Source organism: Microtus oregoni, unplaced genomic scaffold (assembly GCF_018167655.1).
Source record: "Microtus oregoni isolate MIOR12 unplaced genomic scaffold, Mior012 000018F_ref0000195, whole genome shotgun sequence".
In the NCBI taxonomy this organism is placed as follows: Eukaryota; Metazoa; Chordata; class Mammalia; order Rodentia; family Cricetidae; genus Microtus; species Microtus oregoni.
The window spans coordinates 16,204,988-16,222,569 of NW_024543077.1; the positions used below are offsets into that span (position 1 = coordinate 16,204,988).

Genomic DNA, 17,582 nt, shown 5'->3' on the forward strand with positions numbered 1-17,582 from the left:
TACATTCATGCATCCTATGGCATACATGAGGACATCAGTGGAAAACATTCGGAGGTTTGGTCTCTCCTACCACCATGTGGGTTCTGGGGATTAAAATCAAGTACTCAGGTTTTTTTTTTTTTTGTTTGTTTGTTTGTTTGTTTGTTTTGGATTTTTTGAGACAGGGTTTCTCCGTAACTTTTTGGTTCCTGTCCTGAAACTAGCTCTTGTAGACCAGGCTGGCCTCAAAATCACAGAGATCCGCGTGCCTCTGCCTCCTGAGTTCTGGGATTAAAGGCGTGGGCCACCACTGCCCGGCTCAAGTACTCAGTTTTGATAGCAAATGCCTTTACCCAAAGAGCTATCTTGCTTGCTTCTACCCCTTTTCAAATTAAACTGTCCCTGAAAAGTTCTTGCACTGTCTATATTTTCCACTCTAACTTCAAAACAAAAACAACTATAAGGAACTTTCCATAGTTGCATTTTATTTTTTAATGCAGATATTTTTACAATTTAAACACTTAAACTTCACAAAAACCAGTCATAAAAAGATAAATTACTCTTGGTAGTTGTTTATTTTCCTTCTCTAAAAAAGTAGAGACTTGACTCTAGAGGGGCTCGCAGGTGTCCAGGGAGATGTCCCCAGCTAGTACCTTGGACAACTGAGGAGAGGGAACCTGAAATGACCCTAGCCTATAGCCATACTGATGAATATCTTGCATATCACCTTAGAACCTTCATCTGGCGATGGATGGAGATAGAGACAGAGACCCACACTGGAGCACCAGACTGAGCTCCCAAGGTCCAATTGAGGAGCAGAAGGAGGGAGAACATGAGCAAGGAAGTCGGGACCACGAGGGGTGCACCCACCCACTGAGACAGTGGAGCTGATCTATTGGGAGCTCACCAAGGCCACCTGGACTGGGACTGAATAAGCATGGGATAAAACCGGACTCTCTGAACATGGCAGACAATGAGGGCTGATGAGAAGCCAAGGACAATGGCACTAGGTTTCGATCCCACTGCATGAACTGGCTTTGTGGGAGCCTAGCCTGTTTGGATGCTCACCTTCCTGGACCTGGATGGAGTGGGGGGGACCTTGGACTTCCCACAGGGCAGGGAATCCATCCGGACTGCTCTTCAGACTCAAGAAGGGGGGAGGAATGGAGTGGGGGGAGGGGGAGAGGAGTGGGAAGAGGGGGAGAGGAGTGAGGGGAGGGGGAGAGGAGTGGGAGGAGGGGAAGGGAAATGGGAGGCGGGGAGGAGGCGGAAATTTTTTCAACAACAACAAATAAATAAATAAAACTTTTCATCCTTCTAATCTGCTAAGTTAAAAATAAAAATCAAACAAATAAACAAAACAAACAAACAAAAAAGTAGAAACTAAAAATGTTAAAGCAATAGCTAAATGTTTATGTTTACTAATCATAGAATGTTACTTTGTTTAGGTGGCTATACCTGAGTCAATCTATTTCCTGTTTATTAAAAATGTGCATTCATATTTGAAAATGACTACCGGTAATTCTATAGTGAGTGCTAGCTCTGAGGCACTTACCAATACCTGGGTAGCATTAGGCGAGTGTTGGTGTGAAAACATATGCAAACACATGTATACATACACAATATACATACACATGTAAACATACACAGTTAGTACATCTTTTCTCAATACATTCTTTTAGTCTTATAAAAGAAAAATTATTTTCTCTGTATTCTCATCATTTTTCTCAGAAAAAATCATATATATACATATATATGTATGTATGTGTGTGTGTGTATATATAAATCTGTTTACATGTCCTGACTCAGATTAGAAATTTTCTCTAGTTCTTCAGTGTCCTTTTGCTACTTCTCCAGTCCTATTTAGCAAGAGTTATTAGCACAGGATAGATGGCTCTTTCTCTGCTCTTGAGGTATGAACCCAGAATTGAAAGTCCATTCTCTACTCTTGCAGGTCCTTCTGATCATAGCCAATATAGTTGGGTTTGACCTTCTTATGAAAACAAATTGGTTCTCATACTAAATTTAAGTTCCTTGACTACAAAACATATATTGTGGGGAAAAGTTTCAACAAAAGAGATAACAATATTTATGTTAGAGGGAATGCCCATTACTGTTCAGGGACATACGAGTTTCTAAGTGATAGAGCAAAGTAACTTCTCCAAGATTACTCACCTTATCATTCTCTTCAAGAAGTTTGATGATACGATTAAGGTCCATAGACTTGAAAACACCCTAGAAATACACAGCAGTTACTATTCCACCCCAAGGGGATAAAGAAATTAAGTCAAGTACACACATTCCCACACCACCACCCATAACCCCACACATATGTTGTTTGGAATTTTCACACAGTGCATCTCAATCATATATATATATATATATACATACATACATATATGTGCCCACTCCCTCTCTCCCCCTTCCCAACCCCCTTTTACCCATTATATCTTCCTTCTTGTTTCCAGTTCTTTTACTTTTTATAACCCACTGAGTCCACTTAAAGCCACCCATATGTACGTGGCTATGAAGTTATTAAATCTGGCCTGGCAACCTGCCAGCAGGCTGCCCCTCAAAGAAAAGTGACTCTTAGTCCCATCAATTGCCAATAGCCCCTTGTCCAGGGGTAGGGTCTTGGAGAACCTCACAACTGTTAACAATAATCATTAAATTGTTATATTTACCATTAACCAATAGCTTGGTAAAAATAACATTGCCTTTGGGATTTGGAGTTTTAACAATGTCTGTGCCCTGTGGTTACTTTAACTTTCTCTTTTCTTCCTGCGTTTCCAGAATTTATGGATACAGATATAGCTACAGGCAAATAGGGTAGCCTTTCGTGTTACAACTTTTGAAATATTTGCTTTGAGGGTTAGATAAAAGTATTGAAATAAAAGTATTGAATGGTGCATGATTGTTTTGTATCCAATTTTTCTTCCCCAGATAACCTTTCTTAAAAAGTGGAAAGCAGCAAGGATTTCTTTTGTGTTGACCCGCACCATCACTGTATGTCGTGTTTGCACCATCACTGTATGTCGTGTTGACCCGCACCATCACTGTGTGTCGTGTTGACCCGCACCATCACTGTATGTCGTGTTGACCCGCACCATCACTGTATGTCGTGTTTGCCCGCACCATCACTGTATGTCGTGTTTGCCCGCACCATCACTGTATGTTGTGTTTGCACCATCACTGTATGTCGTGTTTGCACCATCACTGTATGTCGTGTTTGCACCATCACTGTATGTCGTGTTTGCACCATCACTGTATGTCGTGTTTGCACCATCACTGTATGTTGTGTTTGCACCATCACTGTATGTCGTGTTTGCACCATCACTGTATGTTGTGTTTGCACCATCACTGTATGTCGTGTTTGCACCATCACTGTATGTTGTGTTTGCACCATCACTGTATGTCGTGTTTGCACCATCACTGTATGTCGTGTTGACCCGCACCATCACTGTGTGTCGTGTTGACCCGCACCATCACTGTGTGTCGTGTTGACCCGCACCATCACTGTATGTTGTGTTTGCACCATCACTGTATGTCGTGTTTGCACCATCACTGTATGTTGTGTTGACCCGCACCATCACTGTATGTTGTGTTTGCACCATCACTGTATGTCGTGTTTGCACCATCACTGTATGTCACTCTGGATACATTCTACCCTCCAGCTCTCCATAAGCCTTCATCGGCAGGCTCTAAGTTTCAGGAGTGACAGGCTTACTGTCCTGATCTCAGGTAGCTATCAGCAGTAATATAGAAGGCTCTAGATGCCATACAAAGGACTTAGGAAGCCACTGAATGTTTTGAGATGGAATATATATATAGACAATGCCCAGCCTTGTCTGTTGACAATTACTTATGTAGTCTAGCTTGAACTCAGGCTCAGCCTGAAAATTCCACAGCAATCTATGAAGGCAAGCCATAACTTCTACAGAATCAGTCTTAGAAAAATCAAAATTTGATCATTGACTTCCAGCTGCTCCACTGTCTTACCTCCTGATTTCAACTCGGGATCAATCATAGAAAGCCAAAAAGAAACAGCAAAAATACTCAATTATGCTTCGCACTGCAATTACATGGGATGTCCAGCCTCCAGCCTCCCGCATGCTTCTCAGGCAACCATTTCCAATCATCACAACCTACCCTCCACATCAAGCTTTCGTGCCAGTCTTGCATTCTCTGCAAAAAGTAAGCAATGCTGCATGACTCCTTCCCAACAGCAAGTGTTAACTAAATAGTCTCTGTCTTTTTGGGTGGTCTTCCTTAGGGTTTAGCCAGAAGAATGAAATAACAAAATGATGACTTTTTCTGCAGTGTGGTGACCTAACTAGAAGGAACTAGCTCACGGCAGAAGTGTGTACTTCAGCAATGGATACAGACCACAGAAAATGGACTTAATACACCCAGGAGGTTGAATTTGTAGGATCTAATAAGGAACTGGATGTGGCAGGCGGGGGGCGGGGGGAGGAGTGTGTGGAAGGTGAGGGTACGTTGTTGGTGTAAGGAACCATAGGAGACAGACAGTGCTGGGAAAAGAGGTGTGTACTGGGGCTGAGGATGAGCTCTCACAGGTTTCTAGGGACATCACGCTACTGACTGAGCACCCCATTCCCATCTTGAATATCAGCTGCAGTACGGTGTAAGCATCAGGACATCTGATGAATGAAACTGGGGCACAGGATTCTGGAGCATGGGCTCAATGGTCTAACTGGGGGTTTGGGTTAAATTAGGCAACTAATCACAACCATAACACTGAATGTCCTCACTGTCTCAGGCATTGTTATAGGTGTGAGTAGTATGAAAAGGAAAGACACAAAATCTGCTTACATAAACAATATGCTATGGAGGGCATTAAGTGTAACATTACAATAAGAGATAAAGTAGAGATAAATGTTCTAACTGTAATTCTTGCTTGTTAACTGTTTTGTTATATGTAATTTTACTATGTTAAAGTTAAAGCCTTCCTTTTTGTTTAAACAGAAAAGGGGAAATGGTGTAGGAGTTCCTTCTGTTTGTGTGTTGCTATCGTTGGATAATGAATAAATAAACTGCCTTGGCCTAGTTGATAGGGTGGAACTTAGGTAGTCGGAGAAGACAGAACTGAATTCTGGGAGAAAGAAAGCAGAGTGAGAGAACCGCCATGGAGCAACCAGGATCAGACATGCTGAATCTTTCCCAGTAAGCCACAACCTTATGGTGATATACAGATTAATAGAAACGGGTTAAATCAAGATGTGAGAATTAGCCAGTAAAAGACTAGAGATAATGGGCCAGGCAGTGATTTAATTAATACAATTTCTGTGCGGTTATTTCGGGTGTAAGCTAGCTGGGTGGCCGGGACAAACAAAGGGCCACCCTCCTCATGCAACAATAAAGTCAGTAAGTTATACAGCACGGGGTTTGATTACAATGTTCTAGAGAAAATGAAATGGTTATAAAATACTGGCTTGCTTGAGTCGTCAGTGAAGGACTGACTCACAGAGAGGGCAACCAGTTCAGTCACGTCTTAGAGGAGGTGAGACAGGAAGCTGTGTCTAAGGAAGGGATAATGTCCATGCAATGGGCACAGAAAGGGCAAAAGTCTGGGGACTGGAATCCTTGGCAAACTTGAAAAGTCAGGAAGTCAGAGTGATTGAACCATGGAAGAGTGTATAAGTAGACTTATGTTTCTACTCTGAACCCAGAGTAAAGGAGCTCAGGGAAAGGCATGACAATATTAAGATATATTTCCTTAATATAAACACAAGGAGAACCCTAAGAGAGGCATACATGGATCCCCCTGGAAAGGGGAAATAGACAGAACTTCTGAGAAAATTGGGATCATGGGTGGGGGAAGAAGAGAGGGCAGAAGGGAAGGGGGAGGGAAGAAAGAATGGGAAGAAAACAAGAAGAAATAGGATGGCCGAGATGGGGGAAGGACAGAGGAGGAGAGCAAGGAAAGAGATATCCTGGTTGAGGGAGCCATATGGGGCTAGCAAGACATCTGCACTAGGTGAATTCCCAGGAATCCACAAGGATGACCCCAGCTAAGATACTAAGCAACAGTGAAGAGGATACCTGCACTGACCTTCCCTTGTAATCAGATTGATGACTACGCTAATAATCATCATAGAACTTTCATCCAGTAACTGAGAGAAGCAGATTCAGAGATCCACAGCTAAGCACTGGGCTGAGCTCCCAGAGTCCAGCTGAAGAAAGGGAGAAGCCATAATATGAGCAAAGGGGTCAAGACCATGATGGGGACAGCCACAGAAACAGCTGACTTGAGCTAGCAGGAGCACAATGTGGGGACAGTTGTGTGGCTGGGACAGTCTGGGGGGCACTATTTAACGTCAGCTCCTATGTTCTTAAGCATTGTACTGGGTATTACACCAAAAATGCTGCGGAAGATCCTGCCCTCTCGGAAGTGATGTAAGCAGTGAATCAGCTATTTAGGGAGAACTGGGACTCAGGCTTCCCAGGCCAGCGCTGAGCTTAGACAGCAGCAGCTCAATGGTTCTGGTGTTTCTGTGGGGCTTGAGGGAGCACTGTAAGGCCATACACTGGTTATTATAGCTGATTTAACATGCTGTAGGGCCCAGACATGCCCAGTGTTTCCCAAAAGCTCCTCGTAAGACTGTGATGGCCATCTACGTTCAGGGAATACTCACCAATACAGGCCGGTTTTATAGACTAGGAAAAAGCCTAGAGAAGGTAAACAGTTTTGAGGCAATCATATTAGTTATGGTGAGCAATAGTATCCTGAAAGGAACTGAAGTGTCTAGGGAAGGAAGAAACATAACAACGTGTGACACGGCATCTCAGGACAGCAGATTGGGCGGAGATAGATGTGAGCCAACGGACAGGCTAAGAGCACTGATGCTGTCTGTGGTGAGAGAAAAGGAGAGCCAGCAGGTCTTTCGAGGCGCCACCTGCAGCCTCTTATTTTTTATAACATAACTTTACCTGATCTAGTTGGGGGAGGGCTGGAATTGTGCTTCAGTGTTATTTTGCAACTGGAAACACAGGAAACTATTTCTGGCGAGCTTTCCAGGAATTAGTTATGAAACTCCACAGCATGGTTTATACCTTCCCAGTGCTACAGTGCACTGAATTGCTACCCAGAGTGGGAAATAATAGGTCCTTCCCCTAACAGCACCAGCATTCCTGGAAATCTGCTAGGACAGGAGAACACGGAGGTCCAGCCCGGAGCTGCAGACTCCTCCAGTCTGCACTTCATGCTCCCGTGTTCTTCATGCACACACTGTGTGAGAAGCTCCGCTCTAAGGGGATGTGTGGTCCTCAGAACGAGGGCGGGGAGCTACATCTGAAACAGACACAGGGTAACCAACCAGATGCTCCTGATCTCCATTTGAGCAAGGAAAAGTGCATCGTTGCTCTTCTTTCTTTTTCAGAAAACAAGGACTTTATCTTTACTGCCCAATGTCACTACCTTCCAGAGCCAAGAGCCCTGGGACTATTTCTAGGAAAGCCCCCACAGCACCAGACCTCATGAAGGTTTAGTTACCCTGTAAATATCATCAAAGTTTAACAAGAACAATAGCAGAAAGAAAGGAAAGCTGTCGTGGTTAGAGCCATAACAAAACTACAGGGATTCGTACAATACATGTGATGGGCATGGTGCTAAATGCTCCACAAATCTTTCTTAAATAATTGCAGGACAAAGGAGTTACAAATCTCTTTCACAGATGAAGAACACAAGACATTTTTGTACGTTAGTTTAGTTGGTTTGGGTTTTTTGTTTTTCTTTTAAAAGCTATTGTATTTTGTGGAGGAGGCTGGAAGGGCAGAGTAGACATGAAGGATGCAGAGGCTGCAAGGGCAGAGAAGATATGAAGGGATGCAGAGATGAATGGGATCAGGACGCATGATGTGAACCCCATAAAGAATCAATAAAGAAAAGAAAAGCAACTTCACCAAATGAAATAATTAAAAACTGATCACTAAATTCTAGGGGATTTTATTGTTTTAAAATCTGAAAAAAAACAATAGTTTTCTTAAAGCTTTAAGAACCGTTCTTGTAAGCAAAGCCAAAATTCCTACACAGAAAAGTTTCACTTAGAGTGCTCAAGTAGAATGTCTATGCAAATCACAACAATAAAACATCATACAACTAAAATTCCAGATTCGGAAACCACTATTTCCCCTGTTTACAACTGCCTTCAGACTTACACTCTACCTTTCCCATAATTCCATTCTACGATGAGGAAATTGACTGTGGTTTGGAGAGTATGGCAGCTACTCCTGCCTCCTGCAAAGGCTGTTTCTATGCTGACTAATGTCGCTTGCTGTCGAAGAGAAGGATGCCCTTCCAAGTGCACAGAACAGGGTTGGAGAGAAGGTTTAAAGTGTGAAGGCACTTGCTTCCAACTCTGATAACATGAATTCAATACCTGGGACCAACCCAGGCGCGAGAGAGCTAACTCCTGCAAGCTGTCCTCTCACCTCCACACAGGTGCTGTGGCATGCATACCAGCTCCAATGCCCCTAAACACACACACACACACACACACACACACACACACCACAAGTACATAAAATATGTACAAAATAACATGCATATTTTATCTGTTCCTAGATAACTCTATTCAAAAGCCAATTTCTCATATATACATATACTCAGGTTAGGGTGATTTAAATGCTTCAAATTTTGATCTATAATAAGACAGCCCTTAAAAGAAAGGTTGATAAAATAGCATCTTTATAGCAGGAAATCTTTGGCGGCTACTTTAACATTTCAGAGACTCTGTGAGTTTTAATGACAGATGGTACTCTAAGCTTTTGTTGCCCCCCTGAAGAAAGAACGGCAGTGCTAACTGAATCTTTTCAGCACAGGGGCACTCTATATGCTTTCTGTGTGCATTATTTCAGCTGTACGAGATTTTACAATCAACATTTTAATAGGTTTCTACATCTACTTCTTTTATTTTGTATGGGGAGGCAGGTGTGGAGGCGAGAGAACACGCTGAGAAGTCCGTTCTCTCCTCCTACCATGGGGATCCTGAGGTGTGGAAGCCAGGCTCTCTGGTGCCCAGACTCCCTGAGCAGTCCCAGGACTTACACTAAGCTTGATACAATGGACGCCAGTACTATTGTCATTTCCATTATCACCACCACTTGCCTTTGACGTCACAGCTCCTAAGCTGTGGTGTGCCTGTCTCTTGAGAGCAAGCCAAAGTGGACTGTTTCGAAAGAACTGAGAATATGAAGTGTCCAAAGGTCTTTCTCTGCTGACTTGAGCAGAGGGCCTAAGGTTATCACTAAGTATTACTAGGAACACCAGGCCTCACAGTGAGCAAAGAACCCGAGTGCCTGGTCAGGCTGTGGTGGTGCATGCTTTAATCACAGCACTCCAAAGACAGGCAGGCAGAGCTCTGTGAGTTTGAGACCAGCCTGGTCTACAGAGTAGGTTCCAGGACAGCCAGGGTTAGAGAGAGAAACCATGTGCCAAAAAACCAAAAGAAGGAAGAGGAAGAAAAAGTTGTAAAACAATTACAAAAAAAAAATCCAAGAGTAGACCACGGAGATTTCTAATTCTAAATTGTTTTCCATTACATTTACTTAAGTAGAAATTCCTTCCCCACCCTTTGCAGTACTTTCTAAAAATGTGAAGGGGAGACAAATACACAAGACACATACAGCTATGTTACTTCCTATGTTGCAGACTTTTTCTTTTGCAGTGATCCATTGAAAGTATTTCTCTCTGTAAACCCCTGTTCATCTGTCTCATGTAATTAATCTTTGCCCAAACAAACCAATGAGAGTCAAACTCACCTACTTAGTGCCCAGTACCTAGGAATAAAGTGGCAATGTTGAACTTCCCTGTAGCCCAGGGAGTGGAGAGACCGTGGTCGCTTACACTTCTTCGCTCTTGTACTGGAATACCTCCACAAAACTGATGATGAGGTAAAGTCCCCTGGCATTCTCTCTTTATGTAAAAGTGCTGTACTCTGTGGGCTGTTGCATAAATGCGTGACTGCCTCCAGAGACCTCAACCCAGTTCCCACAAAAGTCCCCAGCCAACTGGCTGCTCCCAAGTAACTCTCCAAGGGTCCAGGACGTGAACGCAGGAGGCAGAGTTCCTGACGCAGCTTGAGACTTAGGAAGCCCCAACAGGAATTCCCATAGAGCCCCCCCTCCCCCCCCCAACACACACACATACACCATTAGTGTTGGGTAAGGCAGAGAGGGTTCTCAACCCAACTCTAAAAACTTAACTTTGCGTTTATAACAAAAGCAAACCCCAAACTAAATATAAACATAATAAAGAAAAGCAGTCCTGTCCCCAGCTCTCCAACAGCATCTGCCTACCAGTGAATACAAGCTTCAGCAGCAGTATATTTATACCAAGAGTACGCTCCCTTAAAACGGATCTACAGTCAAAACCCCAACACAAAAAAGTGATCTGGTTATCAAATAAAATGTCACCAAGAAGGATCCCTTCCTTTCGTGGCCACAATCCAAAGAGCAGCTAGTCTCTCCAGGAGGACCACGCAGCTAGAGTCCCCAGACAGATTGGCTGACGACATCCAGCCCCCCTCGCCAGCCGCCCGGCCCCCCGGGACGAACTCCGCTCCTCTCCATCCCGCAGGCTCGCTCTGATCCTGGATTCCACCCGGTTGCCCCGGAACCTCACGCCCTTCCCCGCTCCTGCTGTCCAGCCCGACGGTACCTGCATATCCTCACGCGGGGTCACCACCCCAATCACCGGGATCGTGCGGGGACTGCTGGACTTCGTCCTGCCGCCCGCCTCGGCGGCGTCGGCCGTGGCCATGGCCTCCACGGTGGACATGGCTGGGGGTAGGAGCCTGCGGTCCTAGGTGTGCCACGAACCCGCCGGATGTCACGCAGCGCCACCGGAGCTAGGGAGGTGACAGACCGGGAAAGTGCGGCCGTGGGCCCCGCCTCAGCAAGGCGGCGGACACCCAGCTGCTGCCGCTGCCCACACGCGGACCAGGGCGCAGTGCCAGTCGTTAACACAAGCCCGAGCGTTGCTAGGGGCGGGGCCTACGGAAGCCGGAAGAGCCAAACTTTGTCAACGGTGGTCTGCAGGTGTGCAATGGTAAGAGAAAGGAGACCAGCGAGTGAGATCGCGGTCTGCTCCAAGAGTTTCAGTCTGGCGGCGACGGCCCTTGCTTGATCAGTGCCTGTGAGGGGCGGACGAGTAGAGCTGGCTGTGGGATGCGGTCCGAGGCATGTGATTGGCACATCGTCGAAAGCCGACCTCTTAAGCTTTCTCCCAAAGATAGAACAGGTCAATTTAGCCTAAATTCCCAGGTTTTTACCTCTTTTGTACTTTAGTGGCCGAACTTGACAGTTAGACAAACAAATGAGGCATCTTACAGTGCTGGAAAGCTCTCAGGCAGTAGAGTGGTTGTCTAGAATGCTGGAGCCCCTGGTGCTGGGTGTCTGGTATGGCCTGGGGTGGGAACTTCAAATTCAAAAAACACTGAATTCTTCACTAATGGGTTCTCCGACCTGGCAAATCAACAGCCCAACTTTGTTTTTGTTTTTTGGTTTTTCTAGACAGAGTTTCTCTGTACCTTTGGAGCCTGTCCTGGATCTCACTCTGTAGAACAGGTTGGCCTCAAACTCAGAGAGATCCTGTTTTTGCCTCCCGAGTGCTAGGATTAAAGGAGTGTGCCGCCACCGCCTGGCTGTTCCTTATTTATAATAATGCAGACACAAATGGATAAACGGACTATTGAGATGTTCAATTACTTCAACAAAAGATAAATAGTATAAAATATGAGAAAAAAGTTCCACCTTGAGAATAGAAATGTTTCAATATGTTGACAGTCCCGCAGATCATTAACATCATGAAGATATGAATTATTTTCTTAGAACCAAGGCAAAGTTTAAATATATCAATCTACATACAATTTGTACATTTACAAGTAATGAAGAAAGTTAAGTATATACTTAAAAAATATATCATATTAATGTAGTTCTTCTGCTTTTGTCTGCACCCTGCTTAATTAACAAGTTAGCAAAACTGCAATTATCCATCATGAATTAAGAACATTTTGTAAGTACTTTAAAATACATATGAATTTAATTCTCTCTAAACCAATGCTGCGTGCTCGACATGTTCAAAGAAACATAATTGCTTACAGGGATGGAGTAGTTTGTTTCAAATAAAGAAATTTTATAGCTTATAAATATTATTAATACAGTGGGTTAGCTTTGGGGGAAATTTATAACAGAAAAAATACACATAAACTTGGAATTTAATTTACTTCTGGGTTTTAAATAGTCTTTCAGATTGACTTACTGTTGCAGGCCTGGAAAGTAATCTCTCTTTGACAGACCATTCATACACATTTAGGCATAAGTAGTGGAACAGAAAGGACTAGTGGAACAGCCCCCCCCCCCTGAAGTCAGTTACTCAAATGAAAACTGCATTAGCAGTACTACAGATTGCAAGTAGATGTTGGGGAACTCTTCATGTGTACTGGACAAATGAAGTTAGTGAGCAACTCTTTAGTTTTTTTTTTTTGATACAGGGGTACTACTATGAAATGAAAAGATTCCTGAGTGATGTGGAATTCCCCTCTATATACTATGAATATGTTTTATTACCATTGGTTAATAAAGAAGCTGATTTGGCCTATAGCAGGGCAGAATATAGCAAGGCAGGAAATACAAACAGAGATAGAATAGGAAAGAAGGCAGAGTCAGGCAGACACCATGTAGCTGCCCAAGAAGCAAGAGGTAACAAACCATAAGCCTCGTGATAAAATATAAAATAATAGAAATTTAAGATGGGTTGATTTAAGATGTAAGAGATAGCTAGAAATATGCCTGAGCCATTGGCCAAGCAGTGTTGTAATTAATATAGTTTTATGTGATTATTCAGGTCTGGTAGCTGGAAAATGAAAGAACAGTCTTCCCTTACACCTGAACACTTGGAAGTATCAACTATGTATTGGGATTTACATGATACAGGTCTTTATTGTAAAGTAGGATTCACCATGACATTAGTTACTCAAGTTGTATCATCAGTTTCACTTGTTTTGATTCCACGGTCCTTGTATTTGTTACTGAAGTCTGTAATAACAAATGCCATGGATCAGGTAGCTATAAAAGAGAGATTTTCATACAGTTCTGGAGGCTGAAAGATTGAGACCAAGGTTTGTGCAAATTTTCTTCTTGACTTGTTCTTTTCTTCCCTTTTCTTCACATGGCTTTCCCTCTGTCCATGCCTATATTCTAATTTCAACAGGATGCCAGTCATGTTGGATTAAGGCTCACCCATTCGACCTCACCTCAACTATCTCTTCAAAGATCAATCTCCAAAAACAGTCATGCTCTGAGATAGTGGGGATTAGAACTTCAACATGCAAATTTTGGAAGATACAATCCAGTCCATAATAAATCCCACCATCTTTTAAGTTAAAATCTGAATTCTTATGAACAGACTAAGGAATACACTATATCTAGTTAAAGCCATGTTGGTATTATCACCTGTAGAACACTGGTATTTTTCAGAGTGTCAGGTATTAAATTGCTATGCTAATATCTACTACTATAAATTTGATTCCTATGAAACTGTCGTCAGATCTCTCAACTCAACACATCTGGACTTTGAGCTTGGATGGTCTTATGCCTAAAACTGCAAAAATCATTTATTTCATACTTCCTTTCCACTCGTGTTCCTCTGTCTCCTGAGATTTCCATAAACACACAGCAGTCATCACTTTATTTGGAACAGAGAAGGGGAAGAAGAGGTGATTCTAAACTTGCTGTGACTTTTGAACATGTATAGTTAATTGCTTGGTTTCATAGGGTATTACCACGAAGGTCTGCCAAATTGTACTTTGGAACATTCCATCTGAAGGAAATGAATGGATGATATATCTACTAGCTCAATTTTATGTTGCATCTCCTTGTTCAAAGTTTACCCTTCATTTGGGTTGACACATTAGAAAAAGACCATGTAATATGTGTACCATACTTAAAACACCAACAGTAAAATGTTATTCGTCTGCGATTCGAATTTAACTGAGAATCTTATTCTAGGAATCCTGTCAGGATACACACTCAAGCATCTTCAAGCAGAGCCTCAGATGTCGGTTTCCCCTGATGTGCTGATGTATGGAACTGCTCAACATGAAGCTATGTCTGTGGTGATGGCAGCACCCTAGCAACTCCTTTCTGGGAGGACAGGGCAGCTCTGGGCCACTGGCCAGGAGGCAAACCGAGAGGAGAGGCAGTGAGAGGGATAGATGTGAGGTCCGGCAGGAAGAAATAGTCACAGAAGAGATGAACAGCAGAATTTTCTATAAAAATGAGTCGAGACCCAAATTGGAGCACCGGACTGAGCTCTTAAGATCCAAATGAGGAGCAGAAGGAGGGAGAACATGAGCAAGGAAGTCAGGACCACAAGGGGTGCACCCACCCACTGTGACAGTGGAACTGATCTATTGGGAGCTCACCAAGGCCAGCGGGACTGGGACTGAATAAGCATGGGATGAAACCGGACTTTCTGAACGTGGCGGACAATGAAGGCTGATGAGAAGCCAGGGACAATGGCACTAGGTTTTGATCCTAATACATGAACTGGCTTTGTGGGAGCCTAGCCTGTTTGGATGCTCACCTTCCTGGACCTGGATAGAAGTGAGAGGACCTTGGACTTCCCGCAGGACAGGGAATCTGGACTGCTCTTCATTCTTGAGAGGGAGGGGGAATGGAGTGGGGGGGAGAGGGAGAAGGGGAGAGGGCGATGTGTGGGAGGAGGGGGAGGGAAATGGGAAACGGGGAGGAGGCAGAAATTTTTTTTTCAACAACTAAAAAAAAATAAACAAAAAAAATGAGTCGTGTCTCTTTAAATATCTGCTGTAGCACAAACTGTATTAGACACTGGAGACTTAGCAACAGCTAATACTATATCCCCAGCTTGCTGAATAGCTTAGATATTGTAGGTATCCTGATCTAAAAATGTTCAATGAAATGAAATAATCTTCATTACATAGAGGTTTTCTAAATGACTACTTATAAATACAGTCCCCTACCCAAGCAAAACTATCAGTTGGATTGCTTTCTGTGGTCTTTTTAAAAACAAAGACCAATAACTGGTACAGCCTCCCTCATCTGTGTTGTGGTGTAGGAGGGAGAGAAAGATGTCCTCTCCCTTCCCAATTACCACCTTCAGACGGCCAGAGAACTGACCCCTTTTCCAGCTAAAACAGTTGGGGAAGCAGGCCTGCACCTCATCTGAGCAGCCTAATGTAGCTGACCCGGTTGATGAGGGCTGAGGTGAGTCAACCCTGAGAACATGAGTAGGGGTGACCTAGTGCTCCCCCATCAATACCTGAGGTGGGACAGCTGGTTCTGCCCCTGGCCAGCTGCAACACTCAGTAGAGCAGGCCCTGCACCTCCTTGGAGCAGCACAACAGAGCCAACCCTGTTGACATAGGTGAGGATGAGCCATCCCAAAGTCGTAAGTGTGGGAGAGTTGTCCCCTCTACTCACCCATAATGTAGCAGTGTGGGCATGGGAGAGATGCCTCCCCGTTATCCCTTGCCCCCACCACTACCTACTGTTGAGGGAAGTCCTTCTGTAAATGCATTGCTTTTATTAGTCAACGAATAAAGAATCTGCCTTGGCCTAGGGTAGAGTAGAGCTAGGCAGGGAAAACTAAACTGAATGCTGGAAGAAAGAAGGTGGAATCAGGGAGAAGCCATGTAGCTCACAGGAGACAGATGCCAGGAACAGAACTTTACCCATTAAGTCACAGCCACATGGCAATACACAGATTAATAGAAATGGGTTAAATTAAGGTATAAGAGCTAGCCAAAAAGAAGCTAGAGCTAATAGGCCAAGCAGTGGTTTAATTAACACAGTTTCTGTGTTTCCACTTGGAAGGTATCTCTTTCATGTTTCCTGTGCGCTGTCTGCTCTTCAAAAAAATTTCTCAAATTTTCTGTTTCTCTAGGGCTAGGTTTTGCTCCCTCGGGTCTGTTGATTCAACATATTTCTCCTGCTCCATTTCTATGAGCTGACCGATCTTTTCTTCGACATCTATTTTGAGAATTTTAACTTGATTCTGGAGTTCACTGCGTACTTTTTCCGCTTGACATTTTACTTGGAGTTTTTCCTTCATTAGCTTTTCTGTCTCCTGTAGAAATCCTCCTGGAGCTGAAGCAACTGCAGCATTTATCGGCCACTGCTCCACTGGGCCTGCCACCGCTCTCATGGCCGCCTTCTGCCTGGACAGCAGCCCTCTCTCCTCCTGCACTTGCTGTTGCTCAGCTTCCAGTTCCTGCAGTCTCCGGTTCGCATGTAACAATTGCTGCTCTAGATGATCTATCGCATACGATTTTCCCTGGATTTCTCTTTCAAAAGCAAGTTTTTTATCTGAATATCCACCAATATTTTCAGCTCTGTTAGCTCCACAGCCAGCTGCTCTCTGGCGCTGGACTCATCCTGAAGTTGCTCCTGGAGTTCTTCTATGCATCTAAGTGACCCTGCTGCTTCCTGTTTTTGTCTAACCGTTTCACACACCAACTGGGTCTGTGTAACTTCTGTATATTCAAGATGTTGGAATTCAATCCGTAATTTTTTACTTTGTTAACTTGGAAAACTCTCTTATTGTCGCTTCCTTTTCCTTGTTTGCCTGCTGCAGGTTAGCTATCAGCTGAGAGATGATGCCATCTCTCGCTTAACAGCAGCTTCAACTTTGTATAACCTTTGTTTTCCTTGAGGCCCACAGGTGGCTCACCGGTCTTCTCGTTCTCAAGTTAGTTCTTCGATCTTAAGCTGTTTTCCAGCCACTTCATTTTCCATCATCTCAAGACGGGGCTGACTGGGCTGATCTCCTTCTCGAGAACAATTACCAATGCCAAATTCTTCTTTTTTAACAAAGATTTGATTTTGTTTCCCTATTTGTCCCACTCTCATTTTGGTGAAATCAGGATTCCCAGCTGATTCTACACATTGTAAACTATTTGCTGGTGTTTCATTACTTTGTTGGTTGATATTTAAGCTGTGGCTCCTGCCAGTACCTCCACCATGAAGCTAGATTCTCAGAAATCTAAGGAATGGGGTGGATTCAGTTGTCAAAGCCACGGTTTTAATCCTTGCCATATCGCTTAGAAAATTAAAGACTCACATAGTCAGAAAAGGGGAGATATACAGTAAAGATAGATTCAGACAAAAAAAAATCCCTCTAAATGGTTTACAGTGTGTTTAAAAATATTGTAGGTTTGGGAGAGTAAAGAAAAAAGATAGTCTTTAAAAGAGAAAGAGAGAGAGAGGGAGAGAGAGAGAGAGAGAAGTTGGGTATGGTGGCACACACCTTTGATCCCAGCACTTGGGAGTCAGAGGCAGGTGTATCTCTGTGAGTTCAAGGACAGCCAAAATACACAGAGAAAAAAAAATTAAAAAGAAAAGAAATAGATTTTAAAATAAAACCACATAAAGATGGAAAATACACAAAATCTGGATACTGTATGTTATTGTGTTGTCTTTGAATTGATTGACTGCTGGGAAGGAGCAACAGCTGCTAAAAGACATTTGATTATAAATGCTGCTGCATTAATCCGACATATGTATTTTGAAAATGTTTTGACTTCAAAATTTAAGTCAAAGGATAT

At 43.4% G+C, this 17,582-nt stretch overlaps 1 protein-coding gene across 4 annotated transcripts in view; it reads right to left on the reverse strand.

Annotated features, from left to right (window-relative positions):
* The window catches only part of LOC121459086 (cilia- and flagella-associated protein 69), an 87,441-nt gene extending 76,503 nt beyond the window's left edge, over window positions 1–10,938 (reverse strand). Inside the window, exons 1-2 of one of the 4 annotated variants that reach the window (XM_041668595.1) lie at window positions 10,658–10,938; window positions 2,155–2,214 (exon numbers count right to left, since the gene is read on the reverse strand). In XM_041668595.1, coding sequence (XP_041524529.1) covers window positions 2,155–2,214; window positions 10,658–10,777 — 180 coding nt within the window. In that variant the 5' untranslated portion in view covers window positions 10,778–10,938. Of the gene's footprint in view, window positions 1–2,154; window positions 2,215–10,657 lie in introns of those variants that run through there. The other 3 variants (XM_041668594.1, XM_041668596.1, XM_041668597.1) reach the window with 3 other exon arrangements.
* Window positions 10,939–17,582: the final 6,644 nt, after the last annotated feature.